This window comes from Apteryx rowi, unplaced genomic scaffold, assembly GCF_003343035.1.
Source record: "Apteryx rowi isolate R43461 unplaced genomic scaffold, aptRow1 scaffold_91, whole genome shotgun sequence".
Taxonomy (NCBI): Eukaryota; Metazoa; Chordata; class Aves; order Apterygiformes; family Apterygidae; genus Apteryx; species Apteryx rowi.
The window spans coordinates 173,976-197,114 of record NW_020451216.1 but is presented as its reverse complement, the minus strand read 5'-3'; the positions used below and the strand labels follow the sequence as shown (position 1 = coordinate 197,114).

At 48.4% G+C, this 23,139-nt stretch overlaps 1 protein-coding gene across 2 annotated transcripts in view; it reads left to right on the top strand.

The window, feature by feature from the left end:
* Nucleotides 1-1,595: 1,595 nt before the first annotated feature.
* The window catches only part of XIRP1 (xin actin binding repeat containing 1), a 34,048-nt gene continuing 12,504 nt past the window's right edge, over nt 1,596-23,139 (top strand). Inside the window, exons 1-5 of one of the 2 annotated variants that reach the window (XM_026091588.1) lie at nt 1,596-1,723; nt 3,034-3,088; nt 4,021-4,431; nt 6,043-6,124; nt 22,584-22,744. In XM_026091588.1, the coding sequence (XP_025947373.1) occupies nt 1,596-1,723; nt 3,034-3,088; nt 4,021-4,431; nt 6,043-6,124; nt 22,584-22,744 (837 nt within the window). Of the gene's footprint in view, nt 1,724-3,033; nt 3,089-4,020; nt 4,432-6,042; nt 6,125-22,583; nt 22,775-23,139 lie in introns of both variants that reach the window. The other variant, XM_026091587.1, reaches the window with a different exon arrangement.

Sequence of the window (23,139 nt, the reverse complement as noted above, 5' to 3'; positions counted from 1 at the left end):
GCCACAGCTGGAATCTGAATCTTCCCCGTGTTTTTGTARGGAAGAGTGAGACTTTATTAATTGGCAACAGGCTGACAGGAGCCAGGAGGAGGCCTGATCTCTTCTGCTCTGCAGTGCCAGCTCTCAAATTCACACTAGCCCCGTTCACACATCAGCTTTTAATATTTAATTGCAGCTTTGCCAAGGGACTTTGCCTCCTGTCTTGTAAAGAAGGGGGAGAGAAGAAGGAATCAGAAGCGTGGTAGTGAATAGCTCCAAGGAGACTATCAAATGGCAGATCTCAGGTGGAGGAAAGCACTCTAGCACGTAAGTGATTTTACACAAAAAACCTCCCAGATCACAGAAAATTGAATGAATTAATATTAGAAAAATCCTGTAAATCCTTAGCAACTGGGGGATGCTGTGATGATTATGGGAACCCTTCAGGGTGGGCTGAGAAGACTATTTCAGTCTTCCTCTCCTGCTGTATTTAAGGAAAGGGGGAAATAAATGGAAAATCAGGGAACACTTCCCTACCAACAGGCTCATTCTGCTGCAAAGTAAATCCCTCAAGAGCTCTTCACCTGGAATTGTTTAAGATTAGATATCACCACAAAAATAGGGAACAATCACTGGACTGTGGGAGGTGGGAAACTGCGATCTAATAAATCTGCCTCTTCCCTACCATTGCGGGGCTCAGCTGAAATGACCTGGAAAATAAAAAGGGAAATTTCTGAAGCGACTAGTAAGAAATACATTTCCCTCCCTCTGATCTTGACTGCAGATATCTTAAAGGCATGAGAGGGGAGACAATAGCACTTGGCACAGTCCAACACTTAGGCCAGTGGAATAGAAATTGATTGTGAAACATATTTTGCAAGTAACATGGCTTTTAAAACATATACACCCAAAATCTAAGTACATCTATCTAATAATCCCATAGTTTGTATGCCTATGTCAATAATTAGAGAGTAATTACAAATAACTTGTAGGTCCCTAGAGCTCTGTCTAAATTCAGAAACTGAACCCCAGACGACCTAATGTACTTCCACRTGTCAGATCATTCACTGCAGATCCACTGTCGGAGACTTCTGCTGTGCATTTCTGAAGCCTCAAAAACAAAAACACTTCTGGCAGAAGAGGCCAAGAGATCATTAATCCTCCAGTTACTGCCTGAATTCAGTGCTGGTTCAGGTCTATGTGACATTAGAAATATGAGAAAAATTTCATCCTACAATGCACATACAGAACTTCCATCAAATTTTTAAATGATTTAAAGCTAAGGCTTCAGGTTCTTTCCCCTTCTCTGTCATAGAGATGGACTGGGAGATTGAAGAGAATAAGAGAATTGATAGTCAAAGGTGAAAAACACCCAGTTCCTGCATTAGGAGAAATTTCACTTAAATAGCATCTCCTTTAACCCCATTTTACTTTTTAAAAGTGAGCTTATTTGATGAGATTTGCAGATATATCAGCAAAGACAGAATTTGTCCCATAGTCCTTCTGCACCCTCCCTGTGAGGGGAGATGGATGCAGTAAATGTTGGCCTTTTCTCCCTGGGTCTTTCCATCCAGGACCTCTCTGCTCTCTTGCTCTGATGCCAGCAGCCAGAGAACATGGACAAAGCTGAGAAGCTGAGGCCGGCTCAGTCCTTCCCTGTTCTGTGCCGTTCCCCAAGCAGCCATCCAGAGCTCAGAGCAGTTCCTCTGAGAAAATCCGTGTCTGTCTCTGAACTGGTTGCCAGGTGAGTGTTTAATCTGCGATCAGATCTGGGGGTTTCCAGGGTGGGCTCTTCCCTCTCCCACCTCCATAACAGATGGATCTCACTCAGATAAGGTCTTTCCCAAGGAAAGCACCCTAGCATGTCAGGTCTTAAGCTAGAGGCAGGTACTTTTCTGCCTTAAGTGCCTCTAGCTATTATATATTATTTACACATTATTTAGTCACGGTAGACCAGTCCTGATTTAAAAGCCAGACCTACTTGACAAAACTACCCAAATGCAATGACACAWAGAAGAATTTTCCCTCAACCCTGATGACTGGAGTGATCCCAGGTGGGAAATTAAAGCTTTTAATACTGATAGTCTCTAAGGTGCCACAAGGGAAAACAGCAAACTTTGGAGAGAGGTGCTTGTGAGGGGACAAGAGAGACGTAGACTTCTCATCCCCTCCCAGTTTCTAATCAGCCGCTTCAAACCAAAATACTCCAGGGAGAGTCATATTTCAACCCAAGCCCTTTAAGGGACAATTTCCCTTTCGATTACAACCCATAACTGAGATCAGACCACAACACTGCCAAGAGCGAAACAAATAAGATTAGCAACTGTACCGGTGGTTCATCTCACTTAACATAGGGGTGAAAGAGCAGCTGTCAAGACTGTCTCTTGAACTTCCGCTAGGGACAGCTTAGTTCTGAATATCTTGAACTTAGTCAGTTTTCGCTGTAAAAGTCATCTATCTGACTGGAGTCCTTAGAGAGAGCTGATGGTGTACCACCCACGGCAAGGAAGAGAAGGAAGTTGGTTTCCTTCCTTCTGCAGCGGTCTCACTTGTCACTGCTGTTATGGTAGGCAGTCACTGACTTGATAAACCCCTTAATATTGTGTTAAAGCTAAATAAATTAACACATCGACCTTCTGGAAAGCCTGACTTTGGACGCAAGCCTTGTATCACCAAATGCAGTAAGACACCGCTTTCAACCAATACACCCCCCAGCAGATCCTCTGCCCTCCACCACTGGGGAGATGGTGTGCTCCAGGGACGTGTCTGCACTGACCTCAGAGCATGGGAGGAGGAGGGGAGGGCTCACATTGGATTCAGTGACACTGCATTGATCTAACCCATTAGATTTAAAGTCAGGTCTCTTTGGAGGATTTTTCACATCTCTCTCACCCTTAGAGACTGCCTTTGAAGTCAGTTGGGCCTAATATTTTCCAGAGGATAGAGGAAGACAGAAAGATCCTGTCCACTATGGGGGGAGGGAGGGGAGGAAAGTGTTTCCTAAATGCCGTGGCTAAAAAGGGTTTAAGCTTCTCTCTCCTGTCTCCCCTGCAGGTACCAGAGCATCCTGGACTGTGAAAGCAACATGTCAAAGCAAGAACACCCTAAGGTGAGAGCCAAAGGCTCAGATGAGTCGACAGAGCACATCCCACCAGCAGAATGTTCCAGTTCTTAGCAATTAGAGACAAAAAAAGCAGCACTTTTTTTTCAATTGCAGGTGCTGTTCTGAGGATATCTCAGGGCAGATCAGAATTTGCCTCCCTGTAACATATCCACTTGAACTCACACAGAAAAGATGTTCCATAATGGGATGAAAGCTTCTTTTATAACCTTCAGATTGTTCTGGACTGAATAAATCATGGGGCGGAGCATTATGGAAGGCCCTCAAAGGTTTAGGAYCTGACGGAGGATTTGGTGGTTAGAAAATGAAGGAAGTATTCAGCTTGAAAGGAAGGCACCCAAAGATATTAAAGCACCTAGACATCCATACTGGGCTGACAGATGTGACAACTGGGACACCTCTGCCCTGCTGCAGCAGCAGCTGGAGGCTGTGTGGGTTGTCAACACACCTTATGCATCTCAAATGACACTAAGCAGCTACTAAAGGCAACTGTATACCCTAGGGTAAGGAAATCACTTTCCTGTTTCTTTTGATTGTAATGGGACTTAGATATCAAGTTCATGAGTAGATTTAGCTCACAGCTCTGACCCAAGAGGGAAGACAACCAGTGGTAACACTTTTTCTACTCTAAAGCTTGCTTACATGACCATGAAGAAATCAGAGAGACACATAGGAAAAAGGAAAGACAGAAACTTCTGCCACAGTTCAGAAAGGTCTAGAGTGTTTTTAGATCATGTCCCTGTGATTTACTCCAGGGAACATAGATCAGAAAGTGACAGGACACTCTTTCATCTCTAAGAGTTAAAATGGTAGCAGATGTGATGCTTGCAGTAGAAGAGTAGGAAATTAAAACTGTAGTGGATTTCTTGTGGTAGTTAGATACGAGCCTATTTTGATGAGTTTTGTTCTTTTTTTTTAAGCTCATGGAGAGAAGATATCTATCACAGGCTAATGTCAATCCAATGGGGAAAAAATGTGCTTTATCTCAAAACCATCTCAATGACGTGTCCAGGAGCAAGTCCATGGAGGACCTTCCCGTGCATAACATCAGCCCAACAAGGAGGAATCTCAGAGGGCTCCTGACCAGCTTTGATACCCCTAAAGCCACCCCAAGGAGTAAGACTTTATCTTTTGCTCCACTCAAGACAGCATCTCCCAAAGGCATCTTGAGGAAGAGGGAAGCTGACACTACGATCACGGCAACAATCCAGCCCCTGAGCAGGGAGAGCAAACCGTGTAAAGATGCATCCTTCCCTTCATCTCTTCAGGGCAACCAGAGGAAGGCACAATGGAGTCCTGCCACCATCACGTGGAAAGAGTCTGCAGCAAAGGTTAGTGAGTGCTCTTCTTCCAAAACTCCCCCAAAATCTATTTTCTTTGGGTATCCAGAGTCATCCTTATAAATGGTTGTGCTTCATGGTGGTGGTTCACCATTCACTGTTTCCCCTGGGCTTGAGAGCAGCCCTGTGTAATGGCAACCATAGCTAGGGGAAGAGAGACAGTTTTAATAGGGACCTGTGTTGTGATACCAGAGCTGCCCATCAGGATGCTCGTAGGTGTTTGTGGAGGTGAGCAGGAGAGCCTACCACCAAAAACTGGCCCCTTTGCACATTGCCTCCCTGTGGCATGGAGGGTACCCCTCTTCCTAAGCTGTTAAAAGCTGGCAGACACATCACCAGGTCTCCAAACACATGCTGGGTCTCCCTTGCACCAGGTTCTGTAACACCACAGTGTCCAGTGGAACAAGGGTACTACTTGCTGTGAAGAGTGAAAGACAGACTTGACTCTACTGTTAAATAATAAAGCACCGAACAAGATGGAAATGGTGTCAGTTCATGCAAGCAGCCAACATTGTCTGGAATCAGGCAACATCTACCAGCAAGAACAAATTGATAATGCCATCTACAGCTTAAGCTACCTTCCAGCCCTGTTACTTTAATCACACACAACAACACATTTCCTTGACCCAGTCCTCTCACTCCAAACATCCTTTTTTCTTTCTGTGCTCAGATATAGTTTATCTCTAATCCCATCCAGCTCTGAGTGATTTAATGCTGTCTGTTATCAGGAGCACAGGTCATATTTTCAACAGACTATTCCTTGCAACGATGCCTCCTCTAATAACCGGGAAATGGGGTGGGAGGAACGTATTCAGGGTGCCCCTGAGGACAGGCACTTAACTGAGGCTGCGCAGCATCTGTCTCCCTGTTCTCTTGTGAGCCGTGAGCAAAAAGGACATCACCTGCAAGCACACACAGGTCTGTGGTCTGCAGCCCTTGTCTTAGTAAACATGACAGGAGAGTGATCCAAGACCCCTGGAGTGAAGGAATTAGTAGGAGTGGACATCTACATGGGAGAGAGACCTACAGGGACCTACATCAAGCAAACAAGAGAGTCCCATGAAGTCATTATCATCAGGAATATTAATTCTGGGCAAGATCCTGTCTGACATGGCCAGACCCATCTCACTGCTGTATGGTATTGCCCCAGTGATTACTGCTCCACAGGAGGGTCTGGTTGCTTCACGAGGGATGCAGTGAAGGACAACTTTGATCATTACTGGGCTTGAGAAACTGAAATTGTTTTGGGGACCGGTAAAGGAAATAAAAGGATAAACCTGACCCAGAAAGAGAAAGAAGCAACGGTGACCTGAAAATCTTAGGTGGTTAGAGAAATTACTGCTTCTCTCTGTAAAGAGAGGGACGCCATGCCCAAAGGCCTGTGAAGCACTGTGCTTGGAGAGAACACAGCAAAGCCAAGGCCATGGTTAGGTCTATAGGGAGAAAGGCTAAACCAAGCCCAATACATGGAGGCAACATAAGGGCCACTTTCACCTCTGGAAACCTTCTGGTGCAGTTGCCTTCCCCACACTGGGGCTTTGCTTGGTTCCTCTCCTCTGTTTATGGGAATCTAACTGTTTACCTGTTGTCATTCCTGCACAGGAAGGGAAGATCGCCAGCAACAGACAGGCGATCATCTCCACACTGCCAGAGACAGCCTTTGACTCGGCCACGGGCAGAAACTGTGAGTTGGATTTATTTTGGTTCCTGGTCATCATCGCCACTCTAGTGCCAGCTCTGTAGTTGCAACTGGGAAGGGGCATCTTTGGTCCATGGGGGGAGCTGTATTTCCCACCTAACCTGTAATGGAGAGTGGAGACTGGCAGAGCGATTCTGGCCCTGTCTGCATGTTCACACGGGTACTCCCAGGGACGGCTGTGCAGGAGTGCAGCCGAGGATAGGGAGTGCAATGAGGAGAGCAGACGGCCACATAAATGCAGCTGTACTCCTTCCAGCCCTAAACGGGCTGATCCACCCATTGCACAGAGCTGGCAAATCCCAAAGCAGCTCAGGTCTGGGCCACTGATGAGTMCACAGAGCCATGTTGACTCTCCCTGTGCTATTATTCCAGCATTTAAAAATAGTTCGTATCAAACACAAGGGCAGAAACACATCCATGTTTAGTTTGGGATGAGTAATTTCTCCCTGCACTTCAGTCCTGAGGGTGAGAAAGGGAGAGGCTTCTTTGTACCTAACTGAGGAGTCTGGCTGGACTCCTTTTTGAATTTGGCAGCAGCAGTGTATGAGACACCATCCTTGGCTCCAGATAGGATATGTAAGTGATCCCTAATGATATGATATCATTGGCACTACAGCAGGTCAGGGATATTTCAAGGCAAGAGGCATCTGTGAACAGTGAGATATCCAAGCTGAAGCCTTGCGTGGGAAAGGGTTGAATTTTACCAAAACTCACTGCCAGGAATGTTTCACAGATTTGGGACAAAAAAGAAAAAACTCTCTTGTAGTCCCATAATGGCTGGATTTGGGACAAAGGGGACCACCCTGCCTGCTTTGGACCTCGATCTGGAATCCGGGGATCCCGTATCCAGCTGTCTAGGGTTTTTCTTTTTCCTTTCCATTTCTTCCTTTTCTTTCACACAAGAAAAAAAATCACATGCTGCCTGGAATTGAGACGCTGTATTTAATTACACAACTATATGGGAAATAAGTATCTCATATGAGTACATAGGTAGATGAAGGACCTAAAGTTTCCACAGAGTTGATGTTGCTTTTTTTTAATATCAAAACATGTGAAGTCACCATGCTATCTTGCTAAACAGKGTCACGGTATTAGCTGCCTTGTTCCTTTTACACCATTAGGGACATCTTTTTCTCTGGTTGATGAATGATGAATCACTGTCTATCTTAGCGCTTTGCACTGTTCTCTAGTCCCTGAGTCAAAGCCATTGCAATAGCAAAGACTTCATATCATCCCTGGCACCACTGCTTTGGTAGGGCTAGACTCCACTTGGTGTGTGGGGTCCTTTTGGAGAGGCAAACGCAGCCAGGAAGGGTACTGGGAACACAACAGCTACCTCTGATGCAAACTCTGGATCTGCTCGGAGACAGGACTTGCAATGTTTCCTGAAGATGTCCAGGAACGAGCTGTCCCATATCTCCTCTGGGACAAGACTTGTCCAAACCTAAACATGAGCTCTGACTGGTCATTCACATGGAGTTAGAGAGGGATCAGTACTCCACGTGCCCAGCAGTGAGTAGCACAGGTCTGCTACAGGAGCCTCCTTGACATCTCCCAGGGACAGTCCCACAGGCCTTTTCCCAGGACGCCCAGCTGATACAGTGACGTGGAACAGGGAAGGCAGTGTGCTGGGTGCTTTGAAGCCACATGTTGTTATAAAGTTAAGCACAGAAGACATTTCTCAGGCTCTAGTTTGGGCCTCAGTGGTACGGACGACAGCAGCTTGACAGTGTACAACACAGCTCTGCTGCCTGGCATTTGGCTTATCAGCAAATGCATGTCCGTGCAATGGTTCACTGCTGAATAATGACATGTGCAGTCAAAGCATCAGCTGCTGTACCTCCATCCAGACACAGCTCAGTCATCTCCAGGACACTGAGGGAGTCCTGAGCACTGCTCAGAGGGAAAGGCTGACTACACACCTTTAGAAAGCCCAACTTCCAGGCAGCTAAACCATCACCCACCAGGCAACATCCCCAGCCACGCCGAGGCTCCCAGATGATCTGGAGGAAGCTGTCACGAAGGACATCACTGATTAAAAGGATCCAAGAGGCTATAGTTAGCAGTAATGGGATTAAATTGTGCAGTGGAAGATTTGCACAGTATAGCAAAATACTTCCTAAGAAGGAAGGTGGTAAATCAAGRAACCATTTTCCCAAAGGGAAATGGTGGAAAGCTTGAGTCCTTTAATATTAAACAGCAGAAGACATCAGCTAATTTACTGTAGGTGCAGTCTCTTGAGCACACTGGATTTAAAAATTAACAACTACTAGATGAATTTTGGCAACGAGGGAGATGAGAATCGCAGCCAAGAAACAGAAGAGAGGGGCTTGCGTGTGTGCATGCCATTCCCCYGGCTCACACACATATATACGCTTCTGCATGCGTGTATTAATATAGCTCCATTATTCAGTGCTTTCAGCTGAAGGGCACACGAGGATGTTACCTCAGTGCCRTGCAAAGATAAAATGGGAGTCTGACGCGACTACAAATTACAGAGCTGCCTCCAAAACGCATTTAATTCCCTCCTYCCCTTCCCCCTCGCTGTTCTGCATTCATTTGAAACTCTACCCATGGGGATTTTCCGAAGCCCAGAGAGGAGAGGCAGCGAAGGAGAGCACAGAAACAACCCACTGCCTGTCTTTCGCGGTTGGCTCCCCTGTCCCCGATGCGGGGAGAGCCGCGTTCGATTGCAATGCTCACTTGGCATGGGATGGCTGGCTTCCCCCGCCTGCTGCAGCACCTGCAGCTTCTCCTGCAAGGGGGTGCGGTGCCATCTAGCGACGACGAAGTCATCTCCCTTCAGTCCCAACCCCGACCTCAGTCTGTACGCCGCCGTTACAGCAGCTGCCGGACACCCAGAGACAGAGGGAGGTTGTCACCTGTGGTCTCCCCACAGCCTGGGCCCCGGCAGCCAGTACCAGGGAACCCCCTTGATTTAAGAGAAAAGTCCCAGGTGGCTCTGAGTTCGAGGCAGCTCTGGCACTCGCAGTGATACAGGCTCCTGCAGTTAGAAATCATTCTCAAAAGCTCATTTCCCTTTCAGTAGTGTCTTTGCATGAGCGTGACAAGAGGGAATTGAATGTTGGGTCTCCTGTAACGAGCTAATCCATCCAGCTCTCAGTGGTTCATGCCTCCCCGCTTCAGCCAGGAAGAAAACTTGTGGTTTTAAAGATGGGATCCATCTGCCTCCCCCCCCCGACTAAAGCATCCTGTTTCCCCCCCAAAAAATGGGGCAAAAACAAGCCAGYAGCAGATTCCTTCCCCTTGCACCTTCTCCAGCCTCCTGTGACAGCCAGTCAGGGGTCCAGGGGTCACAAGCAGCTTTTATGGGCTGCTGTGGGAACGTATAAAGGTTCATAGCCCTGCCATTCCCACACGGTCGCCAAGGGCAGGACCAGTGCCTCTCTCCATCGTGTGGGACTGATCACCCTCCGCTCACTCCCAGCCCTGCCCTGCCTGAACAATGAACAATTACAGGCAGCAGGAATCAAAACAGATAAATTAGTCCCRTTGTCTGGCTTTTCCCGAAAGTCCTAGTCTCTGCATGCATAACAGAGACCTCTCGTCTGATCTAACCTAAAGAGCCTTTCCCCTGCTGAGCTCTTGTTGTCTTCTATTCTCGGCACCTGGGAGGTGTCAGCCTGGTCTCGGGTGAGGGCGCAGAGCTACGCTCCGCTACAGAGACTCGCATCCCTTGGGCTGCTTATTTCTCCCTGCACGCTCTTTCTTCCTGTCACACTCCTGGTGCTTCTCAGAAAGACTCAATGCCCAATTGATTTTTTTCAGGCCCTTTCCTGCTTTCTAATAAGTTGCAGTCTTCCAGACAGGAGGAGAAAAACACCTCCCTGGGGGCTTTGTAGACCTGTCAGGTAGCTCAGATCTTGCACGCTGGCATGGGAGTGCTCCTGGGGAAATTGAGGAGCTGAGGCAGATGCTTGCAAGACACTGACAGGAGCACACATGGAAGACACAGCCCATAGCAGGATCAGGACCTCCACAGAGGGCAAGGGAGATGGACAGACAGAGAGAGAGGTACCATGAGTATGAATGCATGACACAGACCACCAGTCATGTGCATGTATGTTGTGTGGTATAGCTAGACAAACAGACGGACAAATATGCATTGCAGATGAAGAGAGAGAGCCACATGGATGGATGGATGTGCCCTATGCGTTCCTGCCAGACACACACATGTCCCAAGGACACTGTATGCATGACCATTGGGAGCTGCTAACTGCGCTGATGTGCACTGCCCTTCACCTCCTGCCTCTGTGTCCTTCCACCCCTATGAAATAAATAAGACCCGCTCTGCTGTGCGTGTTGCTCCTTGCCTGCTGCTGTGTTTGCTGACTCTCCCCTGCCACCCTGTTCATGAATAACCCTGCCACCTGAGCGGGTGCATATGACAACACTTGCCATTCCCAGCCCTCTGACTCACAGCTTGGCTGGCAATCAAGGACCTGTCTATCATCTGCCTAACAACATCCTTCACTTTCCTGYGCTGCATCAGCTGGATATGCTCAGCCTGGGGCACTTCGGGCTGCACCTCTTTGACTGTTAGCAGCGCCTTGCTTGCATCCGACCCTTACCCCTTGTACAGTCTCCTCCTTGGCATGCAGTAGTAACAAGAGCAGCCGCATTTTTTTTCCTRTGGATGGTTAAATTTCAGTCTAATTTAGCTCTTTTCTGTGATCCTCATGTATTGAAAGAAGCAACAAAGGAAAAAGAGACTATTTCAGAGGCAGGGGTGATAGTCTTTCTCGATGCAGGGCTTAGCAGAGACTCTCACCTCAGCGGGGGGCCAGTAATTCATTGCCTGGCATATCTAAAGGARCCAGGCTATTACTGTGGGGAGGAGCTGGGCCCTTTCAGGAGGCCTGATGAAAGCAGATGGTCATCTAGAGCTGGATGTGATGTGATGTGACACGATGCCATTCAATGCATGCTGGATGTGATGTGATTTTGAAGGGGAAACCTCCCTGTGGCATGCGGATCTGTAGCCTCACTGACATGTAGYGTCCTCTCCAGAGAGTGATGCCTGGAGACTCGCAGGGAAGGCAGGAGGATCCTTGTGGCCCTCCCTAACACCCTCCATAAATCTTTCACAATAGTATTCAGTGGGAGGGAACCAAGAAACACAAAATCTCAAACTGGAAAATTGGCACCCATGAGCTGCTTGGCCCTCTGGAGCAAAGAGCACAGAGTCCCTTTGGGAACCAGGATCCCTCTTCACCTCCTCAGCACAACGCTGCTGAGATCTTCGTGTGACCAGGGTGCCAATGAGCCCAGCTGAAACAAAGGCCTCCCCACACTAGGTGCCATACAAACACGTTGAAGAGAGGCAGAAAGAGCTTGGGGTGAACGAAGGAAGTACCCTCACCCCCCGTTACTGATGGTGCATCGGGGCACGGGAAGGCTAAGGTGGCTTCTGTGCTACTATCTAAAACAGATATGTCTGGTTCAGCACAGCTCTTTGCAGCTAAACTCTCTCCCCCACAAATGCAGTGTAGATACTGGGAATAGGCCCATGTTGTCTGGCATTGGGAATGGCCAGTTTTGGGTGCTGTGGTGCATGTGCATTGCCTGGCAGGGTACAAACAGGATGGGACTGAACATGGGTGTCTTGCCGTTGCCACCGTGTTTCACGATTYTAAGCACCTCCGAACGCGTGCTTTATTCCAGGCGATGATGGCATCTGTATTTACTCTTCTGGTACTGACACAGCAAAGCCACATCTCCGTCCATCGTCCCATAGTGGTTTACTCAAGCTTAAGCTCCCTAAAGGTGTCCAAAAAGTAACTGAAAGAGAGAGCAACAGGGTCTGATTCAGACTGGGTTCTCCTGCCCTTGGCCAAATGGSTATCCCGGTCTTGTAAAGATGTTAAAATAAAATGACTGTTAAAATAAGCCCCAGTTCTCCAAGCCATTCGCTGTGGCTGTATTTGTAAATTAACAGGGCCAGGCCAGGGTCCCAAGCACTGTCACACAGTTGCACAAGCCATTAAATTGCTAAAAATAGCATCCATTGCCCAACTGAGATTTGAGGATATCAAGAGCCTTCTGGGGCTCAGCGCTTTATTATTATCCCCTCTCCAAACACTGGCTAAAGCACCTCCCTGCAGTGCCGCACCATTAACGGAGGAAGGGAGTGCAAGGAAGGAGGTGATTCCTGCCTGGTCGCAGCTTGCTGACAGGTTATGCTCCCAGACGGCACGTCTAGTGGTGCTCTTGCCTCAGTGAGGGAAATAATAGCTGCTGTGGGTGTTTATCCAAAGAGTCTTTTTCCAAAAATGAAAGGCAAGTGTGCAAATATGCATATATGGGTGTATACATCTATAAACTCAATGAACAAGAAATGCTTTTTTAATGAGAGAAACTCCTTGCTTTATGATTTAGCATCATGAAGCAAGTAGCTTGTTTGTCCTTCTTTGTACACATATTTCATTTTGCTTTCTCTTTCCTAAACCTACATGTTCTAAAACACTTGTATTGGAAAAGAAATAAGGAACCAGAAAATGTAACTAATACCTGCCACCTTCCCGGCTTTTCTCTTAAAACTTTGGCTGTTATAGGAGCCAAAGGGAGCCAAGCRGCGGTAATCACAGCCTAAGGTCATGACAGTGAGTCAGGGAAATGCCTCTGCCGCTTGCACCATCGCTTGGAAGCATCCCCAGTCCCATACTGAATTACAGAAGGGGTATTTTGAATGAATAAGTTCTGAAAATAAGCCAGGCCCCAAGACTTTCCCCACCACTGTGTAGGACTGCGAGAACTCATGATTGACTCAGCCTGATGGGATAGCAGCTACACTCTTCCCTAAAAATAGACCATGTGGTTCATCCTCTCAACATAGCCCAGTGCTCGGTGATAAAACCAGCTGCCCGAGACCACYGAGAGCCAGTGAACAGGATCGAGGGTGAGGACAGCGGAGCAGGGCTCCCCATAGGATACACTACAGGCTGCCTGGCCCTGAGTTTCACAYAGATTTCCACTGGGACTGCCTACAGTGCGACACAACTATCGGGACTACTGAGACCTCTCTGTAAGTAATTTTGGGGTAGGTTAGCATGGGGTGAAGTGTTGCATGAACATGAACCTTGGACTGATGTTAAAATACAGGGCAAATGAGGACGCTCGGTGCCTCGTAGTATGAAAGAGGCATTTGCAGCTCGTGGAAAGCAGAGGATTTTTTTGGTCCAGAGCTTGGTAAATCCCAGTCTGTAYTACAGAAGATACTTTCTCTCTGCACCATGGGTTGTGGCTTCTGTCTAGTTGAGCACTGTTGTCTCGGGTGTTTGGGCATGTTCAAAGTGGGTGCAGAGCTTTGTACATGGGTGATTCTCCCCTGCCCCAAAACATTCAAGTTTCTAGCTTTGAGACTTAAATTCATGAGGCCAGATCCTCAGCTTCTTCTCTCTCCCCCTGAGGTGCTGTGAGTTACTGGGACTCTGCGGCCAGGAACAGGGTAGAGGGTCTAAGCCAGACAGACACTATAGGGGCGAGGGGGAAACTTCTTCCAGATCAAAATCAATATCAGGACTGGTCACAACGCAGTAGGCAATGAAATGGGGAYTCTTCAGGGGGAAATGACTCTTGCTCCTTCTTACATCCCTAGGGACTAGGAGGCAGGCTAGGATTTGTTCAGGAATTTCTTCTCTCCAGGGTMAAGGGAAAAGTGAGAAATGTGTTTAGGTCCCTGAGCATCATCCATGTGCTCTGCTCCAGGAGGGAAACAGAGTCCCTGCCCAAGACAAGGGGAGAAAAATTGCTCAGGACCAGTCACACTCGCTTRTTGAAACCCTTTTGTTATTCCCGCTTACTTGTCCAGCCAGATAAAGGTCTTCAGGAGTGCCCAGAGGTCTGCCAGGTTAACAGCATTAAAATGGTCATACCTCTTCCTATTTCTGTTCACGTATGGAAAGACGGCTCCAAAAACCTGCACAGCTCTGTAGGGTGGAGCAGAAACCTGTCTCATACCTGATTACGGGTTTGCTGAAGCCAGTTAGCTCTAAGGTCTGCGTCATGGCCAAGAGGCCCCAYGGGCCACCAAGAGTCAGGACGCCAGGTCTATCTCCTGATTCTGTCACTGTCCCTGTGCAAGTGCCTGGCCCCAACAGCCTGAGCTGAAAGCAGGATTTTTCTGCTCATGTATTCAGTGGTTGTTAGTGTTTCCTTCTGAGACACACGTTYTCCTGATTGCTATAAGAACAACAGGGTTCTGTGACTTCCCCCACTTCCCTCTCATTCTTTAATTTTCACCCAAATTTTTGCCGGAAAATATCTGAAGTAGGTTCAGGTTTTTATTAGAAAAAAAAGATATGGGGAAAGAGAGSTAGAGCTGGTCTCTCAGGTACAGATGCCACTTCTTGAGAAGAGGCAAAATATGAAAACCCTTGTTCTTGCCAGGCAAAATTGCAGATAATCCATTAGTGGCAATTAAAGGATCTAGCAAGGGTGGAATTTCCTAGGACACACATTCATGCCCATCGGACTTAGAATAGTTTTATTCCTGGAACAAGATCTTCTCTAGTCCTACAAGATCTTCTCTAGTTCTTTTCTGAAAAGTTTTGGGTTTACATGCAAAACCCATGCTAATGTCATGAGACAGGTGCGGTTCAAGGGCTATTTGGCCCTTGAACAGGCACAGCATTTCACAGGATACAGAAGCCTCCTTCATGGGAAACTGGGCCAGGATGCCCTAGCCCTGTTGTCAAGGAGGATAAAATACTTCCRCACTGGCAAAAAACCTGGGTCTGGGTCTGAACACGGTAGTAGACGTTTTTGCATGAAGTACTGTACAAAATGGTATTTTATTCTTTTGAAGTTAGCTGTTTCTCTCCTCCCCCATATTCTCAGTGGCAGTTTGCCTCATTTAGAGACAAACRGAAAAGCTGGAGGAACTCAGTCACTACAAGTGGGTTAGGGTTTTCTCTTTGAAAAATACTGCTTTTTTTTTTTTCTGGCTGTGGCTGTTTCTTCTAAAAGAGTATTAACATTTTTKGGCTGTAAATGACAAAGAGTTGACAATAGATTGAAAACTCCATGATAAGAAGAGAAAACAAGGGCAGGGTCTCAACAGTTCCTCAGAGATCCTTCAAATGCGGTGCGGATGCAGTCCCCCACTTAGTGCAGCTCCCCCCCTTGACTCCTGCAAATGCCACAGCGTGATAAAAAAATGATTAAAAATCCATGTTGCAGCCCTGCTGCTGGCATTCCTCACTCCTTTTCCCACTGGCTTTCCTCCTTGTCTCAGCCATGCACAGGACATGCAGTCAGCGATGCTTGCAATGTTCATGGCCGCGCTGACATTCCCAAGGTATCGCTCGGCGGTGGTCAGAGAGGGCTTCCCTTAAAAGGCTTGGTATTCCCGGCACGCCAAAAAGCCCTTTCCCCAGGAGAGGTTATTTCGGTGGACAGCTCTGTGTCGCTTTTTCTAGTTTTTTTTTAAAGGGGTGGGGGAAGCCGCTATCGCAAATTGTTGCCCGGCGCTTGGCTGGGTCTGCAGGGTCCGAGATGCTGAGGTCGACGGGAGCAGGTAGAGCGCCCGGYGCTGCAGCGGGCTGGGGCTAAAACTGCGACCTGCATTCAGGGCTSGGTGAAACTGAGAGGCAGAGAAATAGGAACAGCTCTTGTTATGTGGCAAGCACATGTGTTTATCATCATTTCAGTGAAAACTCCCTGTACAAATAATAGATAAAGAGTTACTGGACATTACGAGAACGGTGCCAGCATGAGCAGGGTGTGATACATGATCCTCAGCATGTCGGAGGGCAGCGCTGGGCTCCAAGATCCCCAGCTGTACGCTKCCTGGGGGAACAATTTATTAAACGTCCGCTCAGCATTTATTAACCTGTTGCAGACAGCAGGGAGAGATGGAGAAAGAGGCAATTCCAAGCTGGCAGTGGGGGCCGCGTCCGCCTTGTCTAGTCTCTTTGTATCCCAGACGTCGGGGAGCTGCCCTGGGTGATGCTTAAGGTCCTCTCCAAGGAGAGACGACCAAACACCAGCTGGCCCACTCAGGAAGGCCGTCCTCAGCCAGCAATGCCACCGACAGCTGTCACTTGGTGAAGCTTCTTGGCATTTTTTTGTATACCAGGAATAGTGTCTTGCACATTCCTGGATTTTTTCAAAGTCCAAAAATAGCCCTGAACTGCCTCGGGGCAGATACTCGTCTCTGCCTGAGGCTCAATATTCCTGAGTCTCCTCTGGAGCTGTTTAAAGTACCTGGGGTTGGTGACATCCCCCCTGCACAGGAAAGTCCAGCTGGCGCTAAGGGGTCAAAAAAGCTTGCAGAAGTGACTAAAGACCATGAACCATCAGTTTACAGGTGATGGAAATTGTAAAGAGATTTTATTTTAAAAGTCTAGTGCTGGAAAGAAGACAGTCTTCAGTAGCTGTATTTTCCTTCCCCAGATTTGCAAATGTGACTTTATACACAAGAAAAATGTTAATTGTTTGGCTAGAATTTAGTAAACAATCCCTAAAGCATGAAATAATATTTTAAATCTCATTTCCTCTTCACCGCAGCTGCTCTTTGGTTGCRTTATTTTATTGTACTTATTTGCGTAGCACCTTCCTCTGGTTCTGGCACTTTTCACTGCAGACAGTTTACCATTTTCGAATTCATATGTTAGCTCTATGTGCCAGCGCTGTTCACATAATTGCAACATATGGCTTGCAGACTCTGCAAAATCTTTCTTTAAGTAGTCTAAAAGAGAGTGGTTTGTATTTTTTGGATGTGCATTAGTAATTTTATTTATGATCTGTACGAGAGRTGTCCCCCACCTCCAGATCAGAGATCTATTGTACTAGACATCATTGTCCAAACTTATTTGAAAGGACAAGATCTACTCATGGAAGTTTGGAATCAGAAAAAAAGTGTTGTTGATCCATACCATTTTTGTTAGAAATCTGACTATAACCAGTGGTATTCTTAAACCTGAGATGGTTAGCTGAATTTGTGAAAATCTCAGTTTTTCACTTTTAAGGTTTGTTTCCTACTCATGCAATTATACCAAAAAAAAAAAAAAGAGAGAGAGATTTAGACCCAAATGATCAAAAAGTAGGTTATTATTATTATTWTTTTTTTAAAAAAGGTGGTGTTTATGATTGCTAGTCTCCCACATAGTTGGCCAGTCCCTGGCAAGAAAAGCTTGAATTTCAGATCCTTGTTGTCCTTCATGGAACTGAAAATGAGAGGAAACACTGTGGTTTGCAAACAGAGCCCAGTCTGATCCAGGAGCCAGGGAGCACCGGCGCGAACCCGGGCGCTTCAGAGCATTGCTGGTCCTCACTCTTTCCTGGAGGCAGCCCAAGACCCAGCAGGTGCTCCCTGCCACTGCCTCCTCCACTCTTTTCCCCCCTCCTTTGGAAATTTTGGCATTTTGACGTTCCCTGGAACCTCAAGAGCAGGTCGCAAGGCCAGAAACGGAAATGCCTTCCCGTCCCCAAGCCCGCACCTGCACCCTGCGCTCCTGAGACCATCACTGCCCACATGCTCGCCAGCACCACTCGCCCCTGGGCAGCCTCCGAGCATCTCCTCCCGCTGGTGGGAACTCTGCAGGAGCGGCTCCCGGGGGCTGCCCCAGCCCATCAGCGCGCGGGCAGAGGGTGCAGAGATTTGAACCTTTCCCCGCTGACCGAGCACTGCCAACGGGCTGCCGGATTAAGCGGCGGCGCTGGTTTCTCAGCCAGCTTTTATGAGCGCTTACCCACCCGTGCAAATCCCCCCAGCCCAGCTCCACTGGCGGCACCAGTGTTCAGGAGCCCCTTTTGGCGGGGGGAAGGCCAGGAGAGGAMAGTCTTGGTGTGATTCGGCACACATGGGTTGCGTGGAGGGAGGAGGATGGGGGCATCCCTGAAGCAGAGGACCCTGCGGGTTGCGATCATCCGACTCGGGGTAGCTCACGACCCGCCCCAGGCAGGAGGGAATAGCTGAAATGCCCCAGCTGCCTGGGAAGACGCCAGCTCGGAGCGCCACAACCCCGAGAAAGCAGAAGTATTTCCATGTCAGTCTGCCTCCATCCCTTCTCGGCCTTGCTCACCTAGCAGCTGTTAGGCTGGGGCTTGGGATATTTAAAAGCAGGATAAGCGAAGAGTTGGAAAACAGAGTCCCTACCAGGCCTCCCCTATTTCCTCCCCTAATTTCCCCAGGGCTAAGAAGCACCCGGACGTGGGTCCCTTTGCTCCTAGCAGCCTTTGGGTGTTGGGCGTTGGGACCTGCGGTGGCCAAGCAATGGCACGGCCGGGGGAGTCGAATGCATCGTGCATCTGTGCCCCGAGGCACAGGGCACGCAAGGCCCCAGCACAACTTGCACCGCTGGACTTTTCCTTTCCCTCTTGCCCGTGCGGCCCCGGGCGAGCCTGGTTCCCACCGCACAATCCCCTTTTCGCGGGCCGTCTGGAGTGGGGCGCGCGCRGCGGCACAAAGGCTTTGCTCAGCAGCTGTGTTTGCTCAGAGCGGCTGATTTTGGGAGCAAAGCCGATGACATGTGGTTGGCCGGGCGGCCCGGGGAGTTTGGTGCTGAGCTTGCAGCTTCCTTTTTTAATAGGTGACTCAGTCGTTCGGCAGCTCAGTGGGGTTGGTGGTGGGCGCCAGTCTACAAAAGAGGGCCAGCGGCAGAAATGGTGGACACCAACAGGTGGGTAATATTGTTTCTCAGTGGGATATAGAGGTTTAAATAGAAAGCAAAGTGAGCCAGAGCTGCCTGTTACTGGAGGGATGGGGATTTCTTGGGGGAAGGAGCAGGGAAGAGTTTTGTCAGTGATTCGTTTCCCGCTTGCTGGGATTTGGTTGTTGGATGTAAAACAGTTACGGTTCAGTAAGAAGAGACCTGTAACATTACCTTCAGCAGGAGACAGAGCGGTTGAGTGATTTATGGGCAACAGCAGCAGAGGAAGTGACTGAATTTTTAGATGAATATTTAAGAGTCTCTTCCTCCCTATTCCCCTTCCTTCCCCCTTCTTCCTCCCCTGTCAGGAATGATTAGCGAATACAAATGAATATGATGAATGATTTTCCCCCACTGTGAGTTTTCCAGTTTGATGTTATGCAGATTTTTAAGCTCAGGGTTTCCAAAGAGTCCTGCAGTTTAGCAAGTGAAAATCTCTGAGCAGCGAATCTGGGCACAAGCCTGGCAATGGGAATACGTGAGGGCCGCTTATTCCACTGCACAGGGAAGACCCCAAACTCTGTGGAGCAGATGCACAATGCTGCAAAATCAGGACATTTCTGCTCACTGGGAGGAGATTACGGAGCTCTTCYGGCCCCAAGAGTGCCTTGGGATTTCTTTTCTTTTTCTTTCCTTTTCTCTCTTTTTGGGCATAGTGGGCTCCCAAGAGACCCGTGCCGTCACTCCGCACCCTCTTTTCCTAAAAAGGGTCCCCACGAATCACAGCCCTCCCTGCTCACCCAGGCTGCAGCCGCTGGGGCAGAGAGACTGTAAACCGACCCTGAGCTGCCAGTACATGGGACGAGGCAACAACCAAAGAAACACYGACAGCTGCTCCAACAGACAGGCCTAAATTTGCAGCCCCTCACATGAAACGCACGGATTGATCTGGCGCCAAATCCCGGCACAAATGGCAGTTTCCCTGTTGAAGCCCAGCAGGGAGGATCCTCTCCCATATTCTTCCCTCAGATAAAGGTGCCATCAGGCCCTGGTGCCAGCCTTGGATGGGACAGCAGGAGGGAGCGTTAAGGGACTGTATTCTTCCGTTTTTGCTCATGAGGATCCTTTAATGGCTGGAGCATCAGGTTTTGTGCTCCCTGGGGCATCAAACAGCATCGTGCGGGATGCATCACTCATCACGTAACAAACACCAAACATCCCAGCAGACCCCTTCATCTCATCAGGGCAGAAAAGTGTCTCAGATTGGGTCTCTGTGCCCTCAGTCTCATCTACAACAGATCAGGCAGTAACATCCTTAGCCTAGTCTGCAAAATGCCCTTTGGTTTTGCTTCAGCATCCTCAGCCGGGAAGTTCCCTGCCTGCCCGGTCTCCTTTCCCTCCCGGGGCTGCCTTTGCAGTGGTGCTGTGTGCTCGTAGCTCTTGAGATGTTTTGGGTGCTGCCTGGGTGCCCTTAGCTGCAAACGCGCTACAGCCTGACTTTCTCATTAGCAGAACAAACTGTTGTTGTTTTGCTCTTGCCTGTAATTAGCAATTCAGAGGGTGGCAGCAGCCCGTTTCATCAGGCAGAGCCGGGTGGAAGGGCCAGGCTTCCCGTGAGCGCCGAGGCAGCCCCTCGCCTGGCTGCCTCGAGCAGCCCCTATCTGCGGCAGGCAATTTTGCGAGAAGCGATAAGCAAGCACAGGGCTTTGAGCAGCCCACGTGCTGCAAAAAATGCCAAAAAGGGAAAAAAAGAAAACAAAATAAGCAATAAGCAACAAGGGGAAGGCTTTAGCAAAAGCCTTTTGTCTAATTATATCCGTCATTAAATCCGGAGCTCTGTAGCCTTTCATCCATTTGAGCTGAAGGGTGAAGGAATAGTCAGCACTGATGCTGTGCTATTTTCCACTGTGTCGACTGCAGATCTTCATTCAGCTGCATTATTTGYTCTTGGCTGGAGGGGACCATTAAATGCCACCAGCCCGGCTCTGGGACAAGGGGCTGCCTTTGCTCAGCGCTGAAGCAGTTAAGCACAGTTACACTCATGTCAGCCCATGCTGCTGTCCCTGCACTGCTGCAAAGTGCTCCCGTGTCCTAGAGGTAGTTTTTAAGACAGAGGTATTTTTTTGGAGTGTGGCCACCTCGAGTGCTACCATGCCATTGCCAGAGGTTTATGTTTGTTTTCCCAACCAGAAAGGCTAGAAACTTGTGCTTGGTTTTCCTGTGCTTTCAACCTAGCCAGGCTGCCTCTACCCCACTTTCCCCATTGCTCTTAGTGAGAGGCTTAGCAAAACCCCATGCCCTTGCTACGTTCTGGTTTCCAGCCTGAGATTGCCTTTTGCCTTTTTAGTAGGCATTTCAACAATATAGCATAAAATAGAGATACCCTGATAAGCTCTCTACAGCTAATTCAGCGCATACTTTAATGCTGCTTATGGCCAAAACAAGGAATTACCGTGAAATTCAAGGTACCTTCATGCCAAGGAGTTCACTTTCCCTTTTTACAGGGTGGCCCACATCCACCCTGATGGCTCTCTGCAACAGCAGGACCCCTTCAAATGTGGGCTATGAACCTCCAATTGAAGGGAGAAGCCTTCTCCAGCAGGTAGTGGGTTTGTGTTAGGAGATATCAACACCAGCTCCTATGAAAGTGGTTGTCTCAGTGATGCCTTGCCTCTTTCCTCCCAATTTCCAGGGTGGCATTCATCTCAAAAAGCCAGGCATCTAGTCAAAGCATGTGCTCTTGTGACAGAGTGGAGAAAAACTGGTATAATGAGAGGGTAGTTTATATCCCAAACTGAAGCCAGGGAAAGAAATCCCATCCTTACCTGGCGACTTACAGAAAACAAGCATTAAGGAAGTCTCCTCTTTTGTTTCCTCCCCTTATGTCCTAGTGACCTCTGGCAGACTTGGGCAGCTAAATCTGTATTGCTTCCAGCTGCATCCCCAGGTATCCAGCCTCAGTTTTGAGTCAAAGTGCCTGGGCATCTGTAGAAGCAGCTGGTACCAAGGACAAAAGAAAACATAGGATTTGGCGCCTTTCAGTAATATGCTAGCCAGTCTTTTACACTCTTATGGGGGTCCCTCTGCTCTTATCTCTATGTCTTTTTGTTGGTGGTGTTAGCTAGGACGTTTATCCTCAGGTTCCCGAGGGAACTAGTGCTGCACTTGAAGCACCAGCTCCAGGAGTCATGTTATTAGATGACATTAGCTGCCGTCGCTTTAAAATAAAGACAAAATACAGCTCCTTTAGTATGTCAGAGCAAAGCTTGAAAATCTGAACTTAAGGACTCAAAACCCAGAAAACAAAGAGAAGAATCATAAGTCTGCTGTTTATAAAATCTCATGATTTGGGGTGGCTGAGATTTGAGGGCAGAGAATGTTAGAATTGTTGCAGTGCTTTCAACGTGCACGTATTTAAAAGGCACATCAGCCCATCCCCRTCTGTGCAAAAGCTGGATTTGTGGGTGGAGAGCCTATTGTTCAAAGAGAAAGCATCGCAAATACCACACTAAGTCCGAATGCAGCAATGCAAGTCTGCAGATAAAAGGAGAATCTTCTCGTGTTTTTACAGCAGTAACAGAGAAATGACAACCCTGGTTAACCAGGAGGACTAAGACATTTCATATGGGCACAAAGCTCTGTACGTGCCAGTGGGGGCCAAGGTGGAGGCATCCTGCTCACACCTAGCGGGGTAATGCAAAAAAAAAAGAAAAAAAAATCGGTGTGCAAACGGCAGAGGCTCCTGGCAGAGCCCTCAGTAAGCGACGTGCCTTGCTTGCGCTCAAGGTCCTCAGCACCTATCTCACCACGCACGTCTGTCTCTGTTTCAGATGAGAGGACGTGGTCGTCTTTAGACGTATCAGACGGCACTAGCCACATACTGCACCAAGGCCGAGGGAGGTCCTCTGCGCCCTCGGTGAAGGAGCTGTCGGCTCTCTATCTCTCCCAGGCAGCTGCTGCTGCTGCTCCCGCCGGCTGCCCCCCGCGGCCCGTAAGTGCCCGCACTTCGCATTCCTCCCTCGCGCCTGTCGCCAGCGGCATCCCAGCGACGCCAYGTCCCAGACAGCCACCCTCAGAGGGGGCGAGAGGGCGGCTGGCTTTGCAAATCTGGGGGAACACTGGTTTCCAAGAACTGCCAGCTTTTTTCTTGCCAGCTGCAAGATAAATGTTATCAGAGGTTACATGTTGCATGTACACATATTCATATATATACACATATACATATATATATATACACATACACACACACACATGCATGYGTACCCCACACTCACATCCATGCAGGACACACAGCCACCCATGGATCTCCATGCTGTGTCTGTTCAAACATACATAAGGACATATGCCTGTATTTGTCATCCTCTGATGTAGGTCTTCCATGGCACC